The 24,416-nt window shown below is 42.9% G+C and overlaps 1 protein-coding gene across 3 annotated transcripts in view; it reads right to left on the bottom strand.

Moving 5' to 3' along the window:
- The window catches only part of FAM133B (family with sequence similarity 133 member B), a 68,586-nt gene that overhangs the window by 6,178 nt on the left and 37,992 nt on the right, over positions 1-24,416 (bottom strand). The window contains exons 2-6 of one of the 3 annotated variants that reach the window (XM_068122486.2): positions 17,867-17,964; positions 6,266-6,344; positions 5,444-5,494; positions 5,241-5,267; positions 3,233-3,304 (exon numbers count right to left, since the gene is read on the bottom strand). In XM_068122486.2, coding sequence (XP_067978587.2) covers positions 3,233-3,304; positions 5,241-5,267; positions 5,444-5,494; positions 6,266-6,344; positions 17,867-17,964 — 327 coding nt within the window. The remainder of the gene's footprint in view (positions 1-3,232; positions 3,305-5,240; positions 5,268-5,443; positions 5,495-6,265; positions 6,345-17,866; positions 17,965-24,416) is intronic. The other 2 variants (XM_068122484.2, XM_078781824.1) reach the window with 2 other exon arrangements.

Below are 24,416 nucleotides of genomic sequence, written 5' to 3'. Positions count from 1 at the left end.
AAATTCTGCATCGAGACCCACACCCAACGAAGTTGGATAGAATGGCATGGGGTTGAATGAAAGGAAACGAAGACAAAAATATTTTTCCCCTCAATATATTGCTAAGGAGGAGTTTTTGGTTGGGGTATGGGTGTGGGGCAAGGTACAAAATACAGACAACTCTGTACCCATGCTTGAATTTTTACTTCATTAACTTTACGGAAACAAAGTCCTGCTTGCCAAGTAAAAGAGAAAACGCTTTGACTGATCACTTCAGTCATTCTGTTCAATTTAGCCTCGACAATGTGTGCTGACATTATACACAATGGCTCAACAGACAGTACCTGCAACATAAAACGAATATTTTATTTTTCTAATGAAAGGCAAGACTCAAAGTCGAGCAGAATGTGGATAACGGAAGAATGAGCAGCATGCAAGAATATCAGATTTTAAAAAAGGATAGGATGAAAAAGGCAAAACAAAGTATGCAGGGAAACAGGGTGAGAACAATGATAGTTCAATTGAACTGCATGAAACACTTTGCAAGTAAAAAGGAGACATCCAGTGGTAAGATTGTCGAGCATAACGAGCAGACGATGTACTCGAGCTGCAATATTGTGGACATAAGAAGCCTTGGAATAGGTTGGACTGAGCCAAATCAATGAGATTGAGAGACGCAGCCTCCATCAGTAGTTGGCCAAAGTGAATGGATCGGTAAGCTGAACAATATTTACCCTGCGCTTGCAAAGTGAAAAGCGGGGTTAAGCGATCACTCACGTACGTACGTATCTGCATTTTAAAAATTCATTTTCTCGGCAACCGTTGGTCCGATAGACAATAAATTATCACCCATAGTATCCGCCGACTCGTGTAGAATTTTTTTAGTGATAATTATGACGTAATAGGTCACGTGCTATGGGCGCCATCTTGGAAAAAACGAAAAGCTTTGGACCTCTATATCTCCGAAACCGCTCCATGGACAAAAGGAAACGTGGCACATTGTAAAGAACTCCATATGGGGAATAAGTGTTGTTCACAATGAAGTCATTAGTGCCTTCATTATGATGTCATAATTCCACATGTACAATGCTTAGTCCGATCAGTTTGAAATTTCTTGAGCGTGATATATGCAACAATTATATTGGAGAATGTAAATTTATGACGTCATTGATCACGTGGTCTGGCAGCCACATTTGATCAAAGAAAAAAACCCCTTAAAAACCAGAAGAGTTGGTTCGCACCAAGTCGACTGCATGGGGTAAGTAGTCTTTGAATAAATACCATCGAGTTAAACAAGAAAATGGAAAGGACATTATATGCAATGATATTTACATATTCCAGGAAGTTTGAATCTTAACGATCAGTAGAAAGTGGAGCAACTGCAGTTGCATGATATTTGTTTTGATCATTTTGTCATTTGTTTTCAGCCTGGTGTTGGCTTAGCGGTTAGGGTGCTGGCTTGGGATCCTAGGATCCTGGGTTCGAATCCCGGTCGATCGTTGAATTAACGCCAAGGGGGTTGACTCGGCCTGTCATCCATCCGAGGTCGGCAAATTGAGTACCAGTTTACTGGTAATTCCCTGTGTGTCGCAAGAGGCGACAAACAAGGTTGGCGGCAGGAAGGGCATCCGGCCATAAAACATCGCTTCAAAAAGGGGACCACGGTGCCCAAAAAAGGCCAACCCCTGCTCTGCGGGGAAAAATGGCCTATAAAGGTGGTTCAGAGCTGGGGAGTGTGGAATATTCAGTGAAAAGGTATTGTGGGATTGTCCAAGGATAAAATATAACTTGTACAAATATGAAACGAGGGGGCCCAGGACAGAGCCTTCAGAAACCCTGCAGAGAATGGGAGACTAGAAGTAGACGTGAACTACCACTTGTAATTGGTGATCAGATAAAAGGTAAGCAAATCAGTAAAGTAGGGGCCTTGAACACCCATAAAGGAAAGCTGGCTGAGAAGAACTGGGTGCAGGAAAAATGTAAAACTCTCAAAATGTCCAATATCATGGCTCTTATCTCCTCACTAGGATATAAGGGCATTGCTCTACTGCTCGTTCAGAAGTAGTATGTGAGTCGAGTCGTGAAGCAGCTGGGATGAAAATTATAATGACAAATAAAAATAAGGGATTTGGTAAAGAGGACCGTCTCCTTATTTTGGACGTGGAAGAACACCAAATAGTGATAACTTGAAGGATCACATGTTGTTGTCATTGTTGTTTCATATGCAGCCTGTAGCTGCTGGTTGCATCATTGCTGGGAGTGTGACTGTGCTGCTGATGCAGTGACCGTTTCCAGTAAGCTGGTACTCATTTTGCCGACCTCGGAAGGATGACAGGCTGAGTCAACCCACTTGGTGATATTTAACGGCACGACAGGGGCTCAAACTTGAGACACTAAGATCTTAAGCCAGCCACCTTAACCGTTAAGCCAACAACAGGCTTGAAGGATCACATTATGGATTTTAAAAAGATTGTGGTGATACATGTATTTGCTATTTTAAGCAAAAATGGGAAGATGACAATCAGCAGGAGATCTGGAAAATGGAACAGAAGAGGATGAAGCCACTTTGTTGGAACAATACACGTTTTGAGAAGATGGACACTGATCATGTAAGGAAAGTTGATTATTGTGCCACTCAAGTCTTGTGCCATTCCAGTTGTCACCTGGGAGCATCCGGCCACAAACAGTTCATCTTTGCATAACATTTGCCGCAAAGGCCTGGACTGCTTTGAATGTGGGGGACTTGCTATCGAGAGACAGTGGAGGCAAGAAAGGAAAACCTGCCAACATCCATCTCCGCAAGGACCAGTCTACACCTGTGATAGGTCCTGCATAGACGTGTGGATCCTGCAGTGGACTAAACAGCCATTGCACAATGCACAATGCTTAGTGAGCACACCCACAAGAAAGTTGCAGGAAAGGTAGAGACTGGACACAGCAGGTCGGACTTTATGAGAGAAAGATTTTGTGAAAAGAATATTCATAGCTTGAGACATGCAAAAATAGAGAGATGCAGGGTATGCAGTTTTGAGAGAAAAATTGAGAAAAACAAATAAGGCATTTTGCTTTGGCCAGTCAGCAACAAGTGTTAATGGATCGGGAATTACTGTAAATGAAAGGACAAATTGAATGAAGCTGTAAAAATGGATTCACAAGCATAGCAGTAGTAATCTACAGATTCTAGGCTGAAAACTATGTTTTATAAACAAAATGAAGGCTGCAAAGCAAATAATTAAGCAAAAAAAATATTCACCTCGTTCTCGGAGTCAGAAGAACTGCTAGAAGAATTAGAACTTGCATATGAGGAGGAGGAAGATGAAGAACGCTTGAACAAAACAGCAAAGTACTCTTCATTAGTTTATTGTACTGCCCAGCTCAGGAATGCAACTGCAAGCTCAATTTTGCTTCAACATCATCAATGACAAATTAAAACAAGTAGCACAACAAGAAACTCCACACACATCCAATAGCAGTCGTAAAATATTGTTATTTGGAAGGAGGAATGGGGTTGGATGAGTAGGGGGAGGGGGAGTCCAGAGTTAAAATGTGCTACAAATAACTTGTGTTAGAGTAGCTTGCATTTACACTTGTATTAGGTCTATCATAGGATGAATGGAATATGTGCACTGAGGGAGCAGTTACCATCTATCACAGAGCAAAATAGGGTAAGGTTGTATTGTGTAAAACCTCCTGTACAGGTGAAGCCGGGTGAAGTACATGTGGACACCAACGCACCAGAAAGACAATAGTTATAATGGAATGGAAACATCACGGGCCATTTAGCCATGGACAGCAGGCCACGGCAGTATAGTGATCTGTGGAGTCCTGGATAGGGGTGGGATGCTTTTGTGGTGGCCCCACAGATTGGCAAGGGGCGGCCAATAAGAGGTACCCACCATGCATGAAGGCGGTCTCAAGGGGAATATAAGCTGCATACAAGCATTTGAGGGACAGAGAGCTTTGGGTTCAAGACATATCATCTCTGTCTCTGTCTGTGTGTTGTGTCTGTGTCTGTGTGTGTGTGTGTGTGTGTTGTGTCTGTGCGTGTGGTTGACCCGTCGATACAATACAGTCCGTACAAAGGGTCGTCTATATGTTATGTCCATGGAAGAGAGGGGCAAATTGGGTCAGTAAGTATAGTGGGAGGCGGGGCAACGTATCTAAGGCTAATTTGTATGTTGTGTGTACGGATGTTATTCCACTACACAAATGGGTGGTGGGGCGGGGGCACACCCTGAATGCCCAAGTGATTGAGGCAAAAGTGCTGCCTGGAGTTTGTTCCCCACGTTTGTTTGTTTTTACTCCATTTTTTTTGGCAACTATCCCAATGGCTGGGGAAAAGAAAGAGTTTTCATGCACCGAATTGAATGGCACAAACAGATGGTGGAGGAGAGCAGCAAAATAACTCGTCTTTCTCAAGCATTCATGCACTTGTCTGATTGACACCAAGTGGTATAAACCTCAAATTGGTTCAACTGTACAAGCACCTGCACAGACTCCTTCTTAGAGCTGTGGAAAGGGCCAGGATTCCACACCCCTTCATATAGTGTGGCTGCCTAGGCCAAGAAACTAGTCCCTCCGGTCCTGGTGAAATTGGGGAGTGGGGGTATTGAGTAGTTGTCACACACCTGCAGTATGGGGAATATGGATTTACAGACTGCCCAACGAATGCGGCTTTGCGATCATAAAAGGTAAGGGGTACCATAAAATTACCATAAAAGGGGTAAGGGGTACCATAAAATTACCATTACCATAAAACGTAATGGGTTGGGAAACCATTGGCTTGTGGAACAAAGTGTGACACACCGAGTTGGCAGACAGCCAAACCAACACATTAATATGAGGCTATCATGCCCAAAAATCTGATATGACAAACACGCACAATTTCCTTTTACATGAATACATGAGTAAAAGGAAAAGTGATGGTGTGGCTCACTTGCAAAAAATGGTGGCTCGGATGGTAAAATAAGTCAAAAACAACTAAATCAGCTCAGGCAAAATGTTTCTTCATATTGGCTTCATATCTTTCATACTTTTTATACGATTAGCTCATTTCATGCACTTTTTATAACTCAAAAGTGGATAATTACACTTGGTTAATGCAGCTTCAGATGGTCAAATTAACCTACACTTTCACAGAGAAAACACACACAACACACACACACACAATACACACACACAACTAGGATCCAAAAGAAAAAAAACCCCATAGTACAGCTCAACATTGTAAGCATATCCACCATAATGTTTTTGACTCTCACCCTCTTTTTCCGGTCTTTGGACTTCTTCTAAAGAGAAAAGGCATGAATATAACTTTAGCCACAAAATAAAATTCAAGTTTTAAAGTTTTAAAGCCCAAATTACATGCACCTCCCCCAAATTAAATATTCCACCACCTCAACAAAAAACACCGCTCTACACCCCCTCCATCCCCCCAAAAAATAAAAAAAATAAAAACACTCACCTTCTTCCCCAATTTCTTTTCCCGGTTTTTATCAAGCTCCTTTTTCCACTTCTGTAACAGAAAACCCAATTTTTTGCACAACGTCTATCTTTTGTGTACAATATAAAATCATTAGAGAAGTCGTCCTTACATAAGGGATAAAACCACCTTTAGAGGCCATTTTTTCCCCGCAAGCGGGGGTTGGCCTTTTTCGGGAAATGTGGTTGTTGTTGTTTTTCGGTCCCCTTTTTGAAGCAATGTTTTACGGCCGGATGCCCTTCCTGACGCCAACCCTTTTTGCCGCCTTTAACGACAAGCAGGGAATTACCAGTGAACTGGTACTCAATTTGCCGACCTCAGAAGGATGACAGGCTGAGTCAACCCCCCTGGCGTTAATTCAGCGATCGACCGGGATTCGAACCCAGGATCCTAGGATCCTAAGCCGGCACCCTAGCCGCTAGCCCAACACCAGGGACTTACTTACAAACCTTACATAAGGGATAATTCCCCCATAATTGGATACACCTGAACCCCGGGGACAATCAATTAATTTTACCACCAAAAAAACTCCCCATGTACACCCCAAACATACAGGAATGCATGCAAGTTAAAACAAACAAACACACTCCTCAAATTGTAGTATGATATTTGTCTCTGCAGGCAATTGTTTCTTGACAAATAGAAGGAAGAAAATGGATGATATTAATGTGCAGTTTGAATATAAATAAATATTTCAAAAAATATTGATGATGTCATTCACAAAAAGTGAATAAAGTTCCCAGTATTCAAAAAATATTAATCAAATGCTGGTTTAAAACAAGTTTATTAAAAATCAAAACAAACCTCATTCATCCTCTCTTCAAACTCCGCCAAGGCCTTGGAACCTTTCTTCTTTTTCTCCAGTTGTTCTTTGACCTCATCCCTAAGATGATAAATCAAAGTAAAACAAAGTTAGGGCTCGATAACATCAATCTGAAAGGCTTTTGACACTTCAACATATTCAAAATTTGTATTGCATTTGCATTATGTTGACAACCAAAAAATTGTTTTGCCAAACTGTGACTGCTGACACGTAGTGATGCACACCATAAACCATACATGCAAATAGATATAGCGAGGCTTTCATCAGTGTAGTTAGCCCACACCCCACGCAGCAGAAGATGGGGTTTTGCAATCACTTCCGTGTGTCTGTGTGTCTGAGCCTAACGTTTTTACCATTTGAATTTTGTCATCAAATTTTCAACAAAGCAATGTTATGAGAAAATGGAGAAGACAAATTAATAATTTAGTCAAAAGGTCAAAGTTCAGCATAACAAAATCGTCAATTTTCATCCAATTGACCTGAAATTGTAATAATTTTCAAATTGGATCACTGAATTGGTTCACCTATCAAAAGTTTTTTTAATGTCAAAAGGTCAAAGGTTGCATAAAATCGTCAATTTTCATCCGAATGACTTGACTTGAATGACTTGAATTTTGAGCAGGGTTTGCATATTGGATCACTGAAGCCGATTGCTTTCGAGGTCAAAAGGTCAAGGTCACCTAAAAGTCAGTTTTTTATTTTATTTCATTTTTCAGCTGTTTCCATCATGTTTGGCATACGGAAGGAAAGCTTGGTGTTGGCTTGACGTTTAAGGTTGAGATCTCAGTGTCCTGTGTTATAGGTTAGTTTGCAACACTAACCTGTCATTCTGTTGAATTAACACCAGGTGGTTGACTCAGCCTGTCATCAATCCGTGGTCGGCAAAATGAGTACCAGCTTACTGGGAAGAATGATCCATTCGAGCATCCTGCATCAGAGTGGCAACCCATCCAGGAATGTGCCCAATAGCCTAGAAACTGCTTTGACAGCCCTATGCATCATAATGATGCAAAAAGGAGTGGTCATCATCATCATCATGAGCATACGGAATAAGTCTGAACACAAAGCGGATGTGGATGGGCTTTGCATTTTCAGATGCTTTCTAGTTTGTTATTTTGTTTCATTTTTACATGGGTAAGCTTCAGTGCCATTTCCTGTTATACTTAAAACCATGCATGCACACACAAGTCCAAAATGATGAATGGTGTTTGGGGAAATCTTTACTTGTACATATACATATTATTGGAAACAGAAGAAAAACCGAGTACAAGTTACACATGATACAATCATGTGTAAAAATGAAATACTGCACAGTACAGTCATGTGTTGATATATGACATTGTGATTGGTTGTCATGCAAGCAATCAGAACGTGCCACACTTGCAGAAGGACAAAAAGTACAGGCAGAGATATCATGTCGAGTGGTGAATGTGTGTTGACTACTATGTATCCTGAGAAGAAAACATCACATGACAAGTGCACAAAAATCAAAGTCTGAGCAGATTACAGTATTAGCAGATTTGATATGCATCCTTGATATGCATCAGGAATATATCATTTTTCACCGATCAGGGAGGCTTACCCTCGGCGATCGCCCCCGGCTCACCCTTGTGTCGATCGCCCCCGGCTCACCCTCGTGCGAACACAAGTGCAAAAAGTGGTTTTGCAACACCAACACAAGTGCAAAAAGTGGAATTCAATGCCAGCACAAGTGCGGAAAGTAATTCTGCAACACTAGCTCAAGTGCGGAAAGTGGTTTTCAACGCCAGCACAAGTAGGGAAAGTGGTTTTGCAACGCCAGCACAAGTGCGGAAAGTGGTTTTGCAACACTAACACAAGTGCTAAAAAGTGGTTTTCAACACCAGCAGAAGTGCGAAAAGTGGTTTTCAACACCAGCATAAGAGCAAAAGGTGATTTTAAACACTAACCCAAGTGCGAAAACTGGTTTTCAATGCCATTACCAGTGTGGAAAGTGGTTTTGCAACACTAACACAAGTGCGAAAAGTGGTTTTCACCACAAGCACGAGTGCGGAAAATGGTTTTGCAACACTAACTCAAGTGCAAAAAGTGGTTTTGCAACACTAACAAGTGCAAAAAGTGGTTTTGCATCACTAACACAAGTGCAAAAAGTGGTTTTGGAACACGAAACAAGTGCGAAAAGTGTTTTTCAACACTAACATGAGCGAAAAGAGGTTTTGCAACACAAGCTCAAGTGCGGAGAGTGGTTTTCAACGCCAGTACAAGTGCGAAAAGTGGTTTTGCAACACGAACACAAGTGCGAAAAGTGATTTTTAACACTAACATGAGGGCGAAAAGTGGTTTTGCAACACGAGCGCAGGTTCCATAAGTGGTTTTCAACACCAGTACGAGTGCGGAAAGTTGTTTTTGCAACAATAACACAAGTGCGAAAAGTGGTTTTCAACACCAACACAAGTACGGAAAGTGGTTTTCAACGTCAGTATGAGTGAGGAAAGTGGTTTTTGCAACAATAACACAGGTGCAAAAAGTGGTTTTCAACACCAACACTTGTGCGTAAAGTGGTTTTCAATGCTGGCACGAGTGCGAAAAGTGGTTTTGCAACACTAACCCAAATGCCAAAAGTGGTTTTCAACACGGCAGGAGTGCTGAAAGTGGTTTTCAACGGCAGCACGAGTGCGGAAAGTGGTTTTCAACGCCAGCATAAGTGTGGAAATTGGTTTTGCAACACTAACACAAGTGCGAAAACTGGTTTACAACACGAGCACGAGTGCGGAGAGTGGTTTTCAACACCAGCATAAGAGCAAAAAGTGGTATTCAATGCCAGCACAAGTGCAGAAAGTGGTTTTGCAACACTGACACAAGTGCGAAAAGAGGTTTTGCAACACTAACACAAGTGCGATAAGTGGTTTTCAACGCCAGTACGAGTGCGGAAAGTTGTTTTTGCAACAATAACACAAGTGCGGAAAATGGCGCTTGCAACACGAACACAAGTGCAACAACACAAGCACGGAAAGTGGTTTTCAACGCCAGCACAAGTGCGAAAAGTGGTTTTGAACACTAACAGGAGCGCGAAAAGTGGTTTTCAACACCAGCATAAGAGCAAAAAGTGCTTTTCAACACTAACCCAAGTGCGAAAACTGGTTTTCAATGCCATCACCAGTGTGGAAAGTGGTTTTGCAACAATAACACAAGTGCGAAAAGTGGTTTCGCAACATGAACACAAGTACGGAAAGTGGTTTTCAACGCCAGCACAAGTGCGGAAAGTGGTTTTGCAACACTAACACAAGTGCTAAAAGTGGTTTTGAACACTAACAGGAGCGCGATAAGTGGTTTTAAACACCAGCATAAGAGCAAAAAGTGCTTTTCAACACTAACCCAAGTGCGAAAACTGGTTTTCAATGCCATCACCTGTGCGAAAAGCAGTTTTCAACACAAGCACGAGTGCGAAGAGTGGTTTTCAACACTAACACAAGTGTGGCAAGTGGTTTTGCAACACTAGGACAAGTGCAAAAAGTGGTATTCAATGCCAGAACAAGTGTGGAAAATGGTTTTGCAACACACAAGTGTGAAAAGTGGTTTTCAACGCCAGTACGAGTGCGGAAGGTTGTTTTTGCAACAATAACACAAGTGCGAAAGGTGGTTTCGCAACACTAAAACAAGTGCGGAAAATGGTTTTGCAACACGAACACAAGTACGGAAAGTGGTTTTCAACGCCAGCACAAGTACTAAACGTGGTTTTGAACACTAACAGGAGCGCGAAAAGTGGTTTTCAATGCCATCACCAGTGTGGAAAGTGGTTTTGCAACACAAACACAAGTGCGAAAAGTGGTTTTCAACACGAGCACGAGTGCGGAAAGTGGTTTTCAACACGAACACAAGTGTAGCAAGTGGTTTTGCAACACCAAAACAAGTGCGACAAGTGGTTTTCAACGTCAGTACGAGTGAGGAAAGTGGTTTTTGCAACGATAACACAAGTGCAAAAAGTGGTTTTCAACACCAACACTTGTGCGTAAAGTGGTTTTCAATGCTGGCACGAGTGCGAAAAGTGGTTTTGCAATACTAACCCAAATGCGAAAAGTGGTTTTCAACACGGGCACGAGTGCTGAAAGTGGTTTTCAACACGAACACAAATGTGGCAAGTGGTTTTGCAACACTAGAACAAGTGCAAAAAGTGGTATTCAATGCCAGAACAAGTGTGGAAAATGGTTTTGCAACACTAACACAAGTGGGAAAAGTGGTTTTCAATGTCAGCACAAGTGCGGATAGTGGTTCTGAAAAACTAGCTCAAGTGCGGAGAGTGGTTTTCAACGCCAGCACAAGTGCGGAAAATGGTTTTACATCACTAACACAAGTGCAAAAAGTGGTTTTCAACATGAGCATGGGTGCGGAAAGTGGTTTTCAACACCAGCATAAGAGCAAAAAGTGGTATTCAATGCCAGTACACGTGCGGAAAGTTGTTTTTGTAACAATAACACAAGTGCGAAAAGTGGTTTCGCAACACTAACACAAGTGCGGAAAATCATTTTGCAACACGAACACAAGTAGGGAAAGTGGTTTTCAACGCCAGCACAAGTGCGAAAAGTGGTTTTGCAACACTAACACAAGTGCTAAAAGTGGTTTTGAACACTAACAGGAGCGCGCTAAGTGGTTTTCAACACCAGCATAAGAGCAAAAAGTGCTTTTCAACACTAACCCAAGTGCGAAAACTGGTTTTCATGCCATTACCAGTGTGGAAAGTGGTTTTGCAACACGAGCACGAGTGCGGAGAGTGGTTTTCAACACCAGCATTTAAGAGCAAAAAGTGGTATTCAATGCCAGCACAAGTGCAGAAAGTGGTTTTGCAACACTAACACAAGTGAAGGAAAATGGTTTTGCAACAACAACACAAGTGCAAAAAGTGGTTTTGCATCACTAACACAAGTGCAAAAAGTGGTTTTGGAACACTAACATAAGTGCGAAAAGTGTTTTTCAACACTAACATGAGGGCGAAAAGAGGTTTTGCAACACAAGCGCAGGTGCGACAAATGGTTTTCAACGCCAGTACGAGTGTGGAAAGTGGTTTTGCAACACGAGCACGAGTGCGGAGAGTGGTTTTCAACACCAGCATTTAAGAGCAAAAAGTGGTATTCAATGCCAGCACAAGTGCAGAAAGTGGTTTTGCAACACTAACACAAGTGAAGGAAAATGGTTTTGCAACAACAACACAAGTGCAAAAAGTGGTATTCAATGCCAGCACAAGTGCGGAAAGTCGTTCTGCAACACTAGCTCAAGTGCGGAAAGTGGTTTATCAACGCCAGTACAAGTGCGGAAAATGGTTTTGCAACACTAACACAAGTGTGGGAAGTGTTTTTTTTCAACATGAGCGCAAATGCAAAAAGTGGTTTTGCAGCACTAACACAAGTGCAAAAATTGGTTTTGCAATACTAACAAAAGTGCAAAAAGTGGTTTTCAACACCAGCACAAGTGCAAAAAGTGGTTTCAACACTAACATGAGGGGAAAAAGTCGTTTTGCAACACTAACACAAGTGCGAAAATTGGTTTTGCAAGACTAACACAAGTGCAAAAAGTGGTTTTCAACACTAGCACAAGTGCAAAAAGTCCTTTTCAACACTAACACAAGTGCAAAAAGTGGTTTTCAACACGAACCAAAGTGCGAAAAGTTGTTTTCAATTCCAGCACAAGTGCGGAAAGTGGTTTTCAACGCCAGCACAAGTGTGGAAAGTGGTTTTTGCAACACTAACAGAAGTGCAAAAGTGGTATTCAATGCCAGCACAAGTGCGGAAAGTAGTTCTGCAACACAAGCTCAAGTGCGGAAAGTGGTTTTGCAACACTAACACAAGTGCGAAAAGTGGTTTTGCAACACTAACACAAGTGCGAAAAGTGGTTTTGCAACACTAACACAAGTGCGATAAGTGGTTTTCAATGCCAGTACGAGTGTGGAAAATGGTTTTTGCAACAATAACACAAGTGCGAAAAGTGGTCTTGCAACACGAACACAACTGCGATAAGTGGTTTTCAACACCAACACTTGTGCGTAAAGTGGTTTTCAACGCCAGCACAAGTGCGGAAAGTGGTTTTGCAACACTACCACAAGTGTAGAACGTGGTTTTCAACACTAGCTCAAGTGCGGAGAGTGGTTTTCAATGCCAGCACAAGCGAGACAAGTGGTTTTGCAACACTAACACAAGTGCAAAAAGTGGTTTTCAACACCAGGAGAAGTGCGAAAAGTGGTTTTCAACGCCAGCACAAGTGCGAAGTGGTTTTCAACGCCAGCACAAGTGCGGAGAGTGGTTTTCAACACCAGCACAAGTGCGGAAAGTGGTTTTCAACGCCAGCACAAGTGCGGAAAGTGGTTTTCCAACACTAGCAGAAGCGGGTAAAGTGGATTTCAATGCCAGCACAAGTGTGGGAAGTGGTTCTGCAACACCAGCTCAAGTGCGGAAAGTGGTTTTCAACGCCAGCACAAGTGTGGAAAGTGGTTTTGCAACACTAACACAAGTGCGATAAGTGGTTTTCAACGCCAGTACGAGTGCGGAAAGTGGTTTTTGCAACAATAACACAAGAGCGAAAAGTGGTTTTGCAACACAGACACAAGTGCGAGTAGTGGTTTTCAACACCAGCACGAGTGCGGAAAGTGGTTTTCAACACCAAAACGTGTGCAAAAAGTGGTTTTCAACACTACCACGAGTGCGAAAAGTGCTTTTCAACACTGACAAAAGTGCGAAAAGTTGTTTTCAACACAAGCACAAGTGCGGAAAGTAGTTTTGCAACATTAGCACAAGTGTAGAACGTCGTTTTCAACACTAGCATGAGTGCGGAAAGTTGTTTTTGCAACAATAACACAAGTGCGAAAAGTGGTTTTCAACACGAGCACGAGTACGGAAAGAGGTTTTGAATGACAGCACAAGTGCGGAAAGTGGTTTTCAACACCAACACTTGTACGTAAAGTGGTTTTCAATGCTATCACGAGTGCAAAAAGTGGTTGAGCAATGCTAACCCAATTGCGAAAAGTGGTTTTCAACACTCGCATGAGTGCGCAAAGTGGTTTTCAATGCCAGCACAAGTGTGGAAAGTGGTTTTGCAACACTAACACAAGTGCAAGAAGTGGTTTTCAATGCCAGGACAAGTGCAAAAAGTGGTTTTCAAAGCCAGCACAAATGCGGAAAGTGGTTCTGCAACACCAGCTCAAGTGCGGAAAGTGGTTTTCAACGCCAGCACAAGTAGTTTTGCAACACTAACACAAGTTCAAAAAGTGGTACTCAATGACAGCACAAGTGCGAAAAGTGGTTTTGCAACACCAACACAAGTGCAAAAAGTGGTTTTCAATGCCAGCACAAGTGCGGAAAGTGGTTTTCAACGCCAGCACAAGTGTGGAAAGTGGTTTTGCAACACTAACACAAGTGCAATTTCGCCTAGGTCCCCCGTCGGTGAAGTGATGCGAGTTGACAAAGTGGAAGACGCAAGGCGGCCATCTTGGATTTTGACGTAGCGACCCAATTTTCAAGAGCGTTCTCCCTTATGCGTAGAGACACCCACACACCAGATTAGAAGTTAGTAGTTCGTTTATTTTTCCAAGATATTTCGCTCACAAGGTTCAGACATATATATGGTGGCGGACATACATGGCTTTCAATCATCTTTACATTTTCATCTCAAAACCACTTTTCGCACTTCTGCTAGTGTTGAAAACCACTTTTTGCACTTGTGTTAGTGTTGAAAACCACTCTTCGCACTCATGCTAGTGGTGAAAACCACTTTCGGCACTTGTGCTAATGTTGAAAACCACAATTCGCATTTGTCTTAGTGTTGCAAAACCAATTTCCACACTTGTGCAGGCATTGAAAACCACTTTCCGCACTTGAGCTGGTGTTGCAGAACCACTTTCCGCACTTGTGCTGGCATTGAAAACCACTTTTTGCACTTGTGTTAGTGTTGAAAACCACTCTTCGCACTCATGCTAGTGGTGAAAACCACTTTCGGCACTTGTGCTAATGTTGAAAACCACAATTCGCATTTGTCTTAGTGTTGCAAAACCAATTTCCACACTTGTGCAGGCATTGAAAACCACTTTCCGCACTTGAGCTGGTGTTGCAAAACCACTTTCCGCACCTGCGCTCGTGTTGAAAAACACTTTTTGCGCTTGTGTTAGTGTTAAAAAACACTTATCGCACTTGTGCTAGTGTTGCAAACCACTTTCCTCACTCATGCTAGTGTTGTAAACCATTATTCGCATTTGTGTTAGTGTTGCAAAAACCAATTTCCACACACATGCTGGCGTTGAAAACCACTTTCAGCACTCGTGCTCGTGTTGAAAACAACTTTTCGCATTTGGGTTAATGTTGCAAAACCATGGCCAGACGGAAGCCTCTCCTCAGTGAAAGACACATGAAAGCCCACAGAATCTTGTTTCTTACAGTCTGAGAGTCCTTTAGGTGCTTTTTTTGCAAACTCCAAGCGGGCTTTCATGTGTCTTTCACTAAGGAGAGGCTTCCGTCTGGACACTCTGCCATAAAGCCCAGATCGGTGGAGTGTTGCAGTGATGGTTGTCCTTCTGGAAGTTTCTCCCATCTCCACACAGGATCTCTGCAGCTCAGCCAAAGTGACCATCGGGTTATTGGTCACCTCTATTACCAAGGCCCTTCTCCCCGATTGCTCAGTTTGGCCGGGCGGCCAGCTCTAGGAAGAGTCCTGGTTATTCCAAACTCCTTCCATTTAAGAATTATGGAGGCCACTGTGCTCTTGGGAACCTTCAAAGCAGCAGAATTTTTTTTGTAGGCTTCCCCAAATCTGTGCCTCGACACAATCCTGTCTCTGAGCTCTACAGGCAGTTCCTTCGACCTCATGGCTTGGTTTTTGCTCTGATATGCATTTTCAGCTGTGAGACCTTATATAGGCAGGTGTGTGCCTTTCCAAATCATGTCCAATCAATTGAATTGACCACAGGTGGACTCCAATCAAGGCGCAGAAACATCTCAAAGATGATCAAGAGAAATGGGAGGCACCTGAGCTCAATTTCAAGTGTCATAGGAAAGGGTCTGAATACTTATGTAAATGTGATAGTTCAGTTTTTTATTTTTAATAAATTTGCAAAACTTTCTAAAATCCTGTTTTCTCTTTGTCATTATGGGATATTGAGTGCAGATTGATGAGGGAATAAATGAATTTAAACGATTTCAGCATAAGGCTGCAACATAACAACATGCATTTTAAAAGGCCATTTTCCCTGCTAGAGCGGGGGTTAGCCTTGCGGTCCCCATGACAATCTTCTCCATTTTGCCCTATTTTCTGCATCTCTCCTTGTTAACCCCCTTGCCCGCATTTCTTCTTCCACCATCTTTAGCCAAGTCTTTCTCGGTCTTCCCCGTCTTCTACTTCCTTCTACATTCATTTCCATCACTCTTCTCAACCAGTCACTTTCATCCTTCCTCAACACATGACCAAACCATCTCAACCTGTTCCTCTTCACAGCATCAATCACAGGCTCTATTCCCATCATCTTTCGCAATTCATCATTTGTCTTCCTCTCTCTCAACGATACTCCGCACATCCGTCGAACCATTCGCATTTCCACCCTTTCCAACCTTCGTTGCTGCTCTACGTTCATTACCCATGTCTCGCTCCCATAAATCATAACACTTCTCACACATGCAGCATACACCTTTCCCTTCAGCTTCAACGACACTCCCCTCATCATCAGCACGCCACTCAATTCCCGAAACTTTTTCCATGCACATCTCACTCGAGCAACCATTGCCGAGTCTGATCCACCTTCTCCATTCAGCATGTCTCCGAGGTAGCAAAATGTTTTCACACCTTCCAGCTTCACGCCGTCTCCAAGATCCAACTCAACATTTCCTCCATCTGCAGCTCCCTCTGTGCACACCTTACATTTGAATGTAGCTGCCACACTGGTTAATGACCCTCTCAGACCACTACATTTTTGATGAACCCACTCAGCGCACATTGTACACTGAATGGAGTTCACTCCGACACCCTTCCTACACACAGCACAGGGCCACTTCCCAGTTCTTTCCACCTCACCACATGCTTTACCACTTGCCATCACCTTCGTCTTTCCGATATCACCTTCAGACCTTTTGTCTCCATACATTCCTTCCACGTGTTCATCTTTTCCTTCAGTCCATCCATACTTTCCGCAATCAACACCAGATCATCTGCATACAACAACTCCCACGGTAAACCCTCCTTTACGTTCTGAGCCAGCACCTCCATCACAGCTACAAATAGTAGTGGACTTAGTACCGACCCCTGATGCACTCCCACCTTCACCTCAAACTCACCACTGTTCCCGTCCTTCGTCCTTACAGCTGTGCGCGCTCTTTTGTACATTGCCATCACTACTCTGATCAACCATTCCTCCACTCCTAACTTCCTCAATGCCCATGTCAATACTTTGCGTGGAACCCGATCGAATGCTTTCTCCAGATCAACAAACCCAAGAAACAACTTCTTCCTCTTCTCCATGTACTTCTCCTGCAACTGCCTCACAATGAAAAGCGCGTCTGTCGTTCCTCTTCCTGGCATAAATCCAAACTGCATTTCGTCAATCTTCACTTTCTTCCTTATCCTCCTCTCCAACACCCTTTCCAATACCTTCATTCCATGCTCCAATAACTTTATCGCTCGGTACGAGCCACACTCCAGAGGGTCACCTTTCCCCTTGTATAGAGGGACGAGGGTACTCAGTTCCCAATCCACTGGAATGCGGCCTTCTTTCACCACCAGATTACAGATCTCTGTCATTCTCTTCACACCCCAACGTCCTGCTGCCTTCAACATATCTCCCACAACTCCCGTCGGCCCTCCCGCTTTTCTACCCTTCATTGCTTTTATCGCTTCCTCAACTTCCTTCTCAGTTATCTTCTCTGCCGGTACTAAAACTGGGTTACTCTCGATGTTGCCATCCCATTCATTCTCTGTATTCAACAGCATTTCCATATATCTTTTCCATCTTCCTTTAATTCCAGCTGGGTCGACAACGATTTGTCCCACTTCATCCTTCAAGCAGCTCACCCCCATCACATCACACCTCTCTTTCGCTATCTGCTTTGCAATCCTGAATACTGCTTTCTGACCCTCTTCCGAATCCAAGCGTTCTCCGAACATTTTCCTACATGCCTCCTGCGCCTTTGCTACCTCTTTCTTTGCAGCCTTCCTGGCTGCCTTATAACTTTTATGCTCTGCTGTTTCTGCTCCCGTACCCTTCGCCTTTTGCCACTCCTTGAACTTCTTCCTCTTCTCGTCAATCCTCTTTCCAACTTCATCATCCCACCACCATGTTTCCGAGTGCCTCGGTGGTCCTTTTGTCCATCCACATACCTCACCAACGGCTCCCAACAGACTAGCTTTCATTGACATCCAACCACTTTCAAGCTCAACCACATCATCCTCGACCCTACTCAGCCTCTCTTTTAATGCCTCCCTTACTGTCACCTCTTTCAACCTAAATGTGTCACCTCAACCAAAAAGGCTGCAACATAACAAAATGTGAAAAAAGTGAAGAGGTCTGAATACTTTCTGAAGTGTGACACTGCACTGTATATAAATTGAAAGTGTGACATTACAAGAGTAAATGGGCATACCATGATGGTCGTGGCCTTTTCAGATAGTCCTGAATCGTTGTACCAGAAGCAGGCGGTGGTCCACGGGCACGAGCAGCTGCTATGGGATTTATCCATGCCTCAAAGAGTGACGACAATAAGGATGGATTGATTGTATGAAGAAGACATGACAAAGGAAGGAAGGACATGCATGATGGAAAAATATATGGATCAAATTAAAGGGAGTGAAAAAGAAAAGAGATGACAAAAAGGGGTGTGGGGAAAGTTGGGAGAGAAAAAGAAAGTGAGAGAGAGAGGGAGAAATACATAAGCAACAAGGAAAAAGGCATTCATTTCATTCACACTGAATTACAGTGATGTCTCTGAAGAAGAGGCAATTTGCTTGATTAAGCCGATCTCACAAACTCCATCCCACTGTGTTAAGATTTTATTTTTCAAGCTTAGGAATGAGCACCGCAAGAAACAAAATATTTGATGTTTGGCTCATTAGTGTGACCTGAATGTCATTTTTTTATAATGCAGCATAATAACTCAGGAAATGTAGACCAATAATGCCTAAATGGCTGCATGAGTCCAGATTTTACTGGCGACCCAATTCATCTGGATATACGAGCACATATACAGTCATGTGAAAAAGTAAGTACACTCCATGTAAAGTTTTGACTTTTTCAACATATTTCAACATATAGCTATTTGATCTTCATTTCAACAATATTGAGAGATAAAGGTGATATAATATAACAAATATCATGAAACATTTACATTTTGTAGTCCATTGTATAATTTAAATAAACATAAATGCAAATTTCGCATGTGGAAAAAGTAAGTACACCCTTGGCTCCAATAGGTGGTATTGCACCCTTTGGCAGAAACAACCTCAACTCGGCGTTTCTTATAACTGTCGACCACTGACATCGACTGGGAGAAATTTTTGCCCACTCCTCCAAGCAGAATTCTTTCAGCTGTGCGATGTTTGGGGGGTTTCTTGCATGCACAGCTCGTTTCAAATCCCCCCACAACATCTCGATGGGATGCAGATCCGGGCTTTGACTTGGCCATTCTAGAACCCTCCATTTCTTTCTTTTCAGCCATTCCTTGGTGGATTTACTGGTATGTTTAGGGTCATTGTCATGTTGCAAGGTCCACCTTTGGTTGAGCTTCAACTTTCCGACAGATGGCCTCACATTATCCTCAAGCACCCTCTGCTACAATGAAGAATTCATCGTGGATTCTATGATGGTGAGCTGCCCAGGCCCTGATGTAGCAAAGCTGCCCCAAACCATAATATTTCCACCACCATGCTTTACAGTTGGTATCAGGTTCTTGTGGTCAAATGCTGTCTTTGGTTTTCGCCAAACATGTCTTCTGGTACTGTGGCCAAATAGCTCTACCTTTGACTCATCTGTCCATAGCACACTGTTCCAGAAGTGCTGGTCTTTGCCTCGGTGTTCATTGGCAAACTTTAGTCTTGCCCTGATGTTCTTTCTGGACAGCAAAGGTTTCCTCCTGGCACACCTCCCATGTAGATCAAATTTGTGCAGCCTCTTTCTAATGGTAGACTCGTGCACTTTGACATCAACAGTGGCAAGAGCTACCTGTCGGTCCCGTGATGACATTCTGGGGTTCTTAGACTTCTTTCAGCATCTTGCGGTCTGCTCTCGGGTTGTGCTGGGGCGGCCTGGCCTGAACAAGTTGGCAGTTGTTTGGAATCTTCTCCACTTGTAGATGATATTCCGGACAGTCGAATGATTGATTTCAAATTGTTTGTAGATCTTTTTAAATCCCTTCCCAGACTCGTAGGCATCTATAACCTTCTTACTGAATGCCTTAGAGAGCTCTTTTGATCTCGAATTGGTGATGCCACACACTTCAACAACAAAGAGCAAACCAAACTAAATGTCTGAGGTTTAAATAAGACAGGTTCCTCCAAGATCTTCTCTAACGATGTTCTAATCATTTGCACCTGAGCTGGTGCACGTGATTGTAATTTTAGGTATTTGAAGTAGTGATAAATGTAGGGGTGTACTTACTTTTTCCAAATGCGAAATTTGCATTTATGTTTATTTGAATTATACAATGGAACTACAAAATGTAAATGTTTCATGATATTTGTTATATTATATCACCTTTATCTGTCAATATTGTTGAAATGAAGATCAAATAGCTGTATGTTGAAATATGTTGAAAAAGTCAAAACTTTACACGGGGTGTACTTACTTTTTCACGTGACTAAATGTATACATATATACAGTGTACTCCATAAGTATTGGAACAGTGAAGTGAAATTTCTTATTATTGCTAGATACTCCAAAAAAATGGATTTGAGATCAAAAGATGAATATGAGGCAAGTACAGATGGTCAGATTTTACGTCTACCTATTTTGATGCATATATGAGTATGTTTTACTGTTGTACAAGGTATTCCAAAACGACCCGGACAACTTTGGTTGTTTAAATATTTAGAACCACAAATGATGCAACACTCTTTCTCTCCCCCTAACCTCCATCACCCCGCTTCCGTGATGACCCTGGCCTGCTGCCTGTTCAATGAGGGGCACCGGGCTAGCTGGTGGAGAATCGAAACGGCTATCGGGTAGTAAGGGTGACACCACGGCATCCTATAAAGGTGCTTCAATCTCTCCGAGGGTCACTGTCGTGTCGGTCCAGTGGGCACCTCCTGGTTTCGGGCTGCCTTCATCCCCCATGGTAACTTAAATTTCAGCGCAAATCACACTCTGCAATTTTGCTTTTAGGTGCGATTTCTCACACCCCAGGCCTGAATCCCAAACTCCTAACACCAGTGTTATGGGTGTCGACATTCGGACCAGGGCCCAGATCCGAAATCCTGACTACCAGTGTTGTAGTCGCACGGTTCGCTCCAGGTACCTGGTTAAAATCCGGTGAGTCGCCTCAAAAACTTGACGATGTTTACATTAATTTTTGTTTTTTGGCAAATTTTTAATATTAGAAACACGATGGGAGCACGATACCCCTTTCCCTTACCATTCCCATGGGAGGGGGAGATGTCAGGGGGAATATTGTGGCAGGTTGTGACCAGAATACAGTCATTCTTGTTCTTTTCTCAATGTTGGCAACTATACAAGGAAACCAACACCTGCAGAATCCACACATGTTTGTGCTTTGAAATATTCAAAACTAGAACGGCACTCAGTGGAGAGCATACCTCCGCCTGGTGAATAGTTTACGTTTTGTATCCCACTGATGCGCCGAATCTGGATTTGGACCTGAACCAAAATCTAATCGGCTTGTTCTCGTCACCTACCCAACTCATCCACCAAGTTTATTCAAAACTCGTCCATAACTTTTAAAAATATCATATTGTTGCCGTTTTGTGGGTTTATAATAAAGGTTAATTTCCCCTCCTAGTTAGTTACACTACAACACGTAGCCTCGTTTAAAGCTCAGTTATTTATTAGTAAATGTAAGCGTAGACCTTTCCTGTGTTAGTTTTGCGTTGAGTAGGATAATGAGAATTAGGCGCCCTTACGATGCTTCAATGCTTTTGGTTTTGGCGCGAAATACCACGAGGCAGGCCTGAACAAGTCGACCAAGGCCGAAGGAAGGCGGAGGAGGAGCCAACGGTAAGCGCGAGCCGCCAATCAGGGCTCGAGAGGAGTGACTTACCACTGCGGCAAAAGGCGGGGTTTGGAACATTCGATTCGGGATAGGGCGGGGACATATAACCCTGTGCCCAGAGCCCCCGCGGCAGAATACGCGAGTCATCGGTTGAGTCAGAGAGCCAGAGCAGTTCGGGTGAGAAGAGTTACGAATCGGAGTTGTGAGAAAACGCGCGTGAGATTGCGTTGTGTCGAGTCATATCGGAGGAACTGAATAACTCCGTGTATACGAACTTGCCCTGCTTCCCGCGCTCTGCGCAGTATTAATCGCGCTGTAAAGACGACACGCGCCGGGTCACAGACGCACGTATTTCCTTCTGCCTGCCTTTGCCGATATACGTGCCATGAGAATTTTCCCGCCTGCCTGCCTTCGCCGGGATACGTTCTGTGACCGCCAGAGGGCCACGCCGGGTGAGCTGTTCCTGGAGCGACCGAAGCAGGCGCGTTAGGCGCGCGAACATTCTTCCCCCATCTCCCTGTGTGTGTAAGTGGGCCCATTGTCTTGGGAATAAGTAAGACTGCTTAAGTTCTGCCCTGTGTCTCTTCTTCTACCAAATCATTGTAAATAGGGTAAGTAAATCTGTTCTTCCTTCTGATTCGACCGTCTTGTGTTTTCCATCATTGACCTCGCATGGTACGAATTAGATCGCTCTGATCGGGTTCTATAAGAAAGGTAACAGCACGGGTCACGTGGTACGCCATCCACTCGGGCGTAGGCAATCACGCGTGGTTCGTGCGAGACTCGATCCCCGCTTCCGCTGCGGCGTGGGTACTCAAGGTACGTGCGAAATTGTCCCAAGACCCTTTTCCACGTCTGCCCGGAAGTGGCGACTCAGTCTTGCGGTTTCGAAGACCCAGAGAGAAAAAGGGGCTTAACCTCCACTTTTGTAAGGGAACGGGCTTCGGAAAACCGCAACAATATTATATGTCGCTTTTCACCCGATCTCTCAATGATGAAGAATCACTGAAAAATTAAATAATTCTTGTAGCCGATTCCATATTCAGATCTTCACTAAAATAAAAACGATTAGTCCTTTTCACACACACAACCTCTACACCAAGTTTCGTCCAAATCCGTCCATAACTTTTTGAGATATACTGCATTACTGCTATATGTTGGTTTTAGCCCTATCACTCGATGGTGAAGAATCACTTAAACAAGACCAAAAGTTTAACATCGGCGTAGCCGGGCCTGTAAAATATAATAAACCACAAACACATATTATTAACCTTTCAAACAGTCGCTAATGCTGTTTATAACATTAAACAAAGAAATTTGGAGGAATCTCGACATCCATGAGGTAAGTTTTACTTGCAGAACTGAGCGAAGATCTACTGTAATCTAGATTATACCCCACAAGGTTTGGAGATGTGCTCATTTACCAAGCAGCTAGCTAGCGCTTGCCAAGCCAGCCGTTCCTTAATGGTTTTGAATGGAATGCTTGCTCGAATGCTTAAACCACTTGGCGATCTCTCCACAAGAACCTTGGTAAATGAACACACCACACCCAATGTTCTTGAGACCCACCCATAGATCGACTGTAATCTATATACCCCAAAGATGAATGATCCTTTCTGCACTGCTGGAGTGAGCGGGTGAAAGCCTACTTGTAAATTAAAATGTCGTTTGGTGGAGCAGCCGTCGTAATGACATCATAGACAATGACATAACGGACACAAAACTGCCGCTTCTTTAATATGTAGAACATGATATATTTTAACTTCCAGGAAATTTGCAGTCACAACGAAGGGATTAGTGTTATGCTTAGATGAACTATAATACCAGTAGTCAGGTTCACTATGTTAAACAAATATAATTTCGTTCAAAATTTTGGTAGATTAGCAAAACTATACATTTTTGGAATATTCAGAGCATGAGGAATCCAAAAATTAATGTTTACATTTGCGTAGACACCTTTGCGAAAATGACACTCAGGACAGTGATGAAGATAGTCAGGTTCACTATGTTAACAAATATAATTTCTTTCAAAATTTTGGGATTAGCAAACCTGAACATTTTTGGAATCTTCAGAGCATGGAGAATCTGAAAATCAATGTTGGCATTTGCACAGACACCTGCATGGCCGCCATTTCGGATTTTGAAAATGGCCGCCATAAAATACATATTTTGCGCGATCTCGGCTTCTAGTCAACCTAGAGACTTAATTAAATATGCTAATCCTATGTTTTCTGGGTCAAGGAATCCAATAAAGGCCTCAAAATAGTGCTCAGGATTATAGAAAAGCAACAAACAAAGGTTATTGAAAACCATTGTCTTTATATTTGTGATATAACTGTATTACATAATACATGATATTGCAAGTCCTTTGAAGTTATAGGTTGTTATAGGAAGTTATAGGTAGTATCAGATTGAACTATAAGTCCTATACACAGGATCTACGAGGTCTATACCATTCAGGAATATGCTTTTACAGATCTTCATCACTGTCCTGAGTGTCATTTTCGCAAAGGTGTCTACGCAAATGTAAACATTAATTTTTGGATTCCTCATGCTCTGACTATTCCAAAAATGTATAGTTTTGCTAATCTACCAAAATTTTGAACGAAACAACATCGTGAACCTGACTACAGCCTAAAGCACCCGGCGTTGCCCGGGTTCTTTTTGAATGAATTTACTACTATAATTCAGCTTTTACTCGCGGCCGTAGAAGATCGACTACAATAATTCAGCTCAGCTTTTAATTGCAAAATGGACCCAGCCCGGCCGAGGCGGCCTCAACCGGCCTCGCCACCTCACCTATAACCTTCCCGGGGCCCGTCCCAACATTTAAAGTTCTTTTTGAATGAATTTACTACTATAATTCAGCTTTTACTCGCGGCCGTAGAAGATCGACTACAAAAATTCAGCTCAGCTTTTAATTATTGCGAAATGGGCCCAGCCTGGCCGAGGCGGCCTCGACACCTAGCCGATA

This window comes from Myxine glutinosa, chromosome 7, assembly GCF_964187855.1.
Source record: "Myxine glutinosa chromosome 7, kmMyxGlut1.1, whole genome shotgun sequence".
Taxonomy (NCBI): Eukaryota; Metazoa; Chordata; class Myxini; order Myxiniformes; family Myxinidae; genus Myxine; species Myxine glutinosa.
Note: the sequence above shows the minus strand (reverse complement) of the source record. Positions and strands in the feature narration are given on the sequence as shown.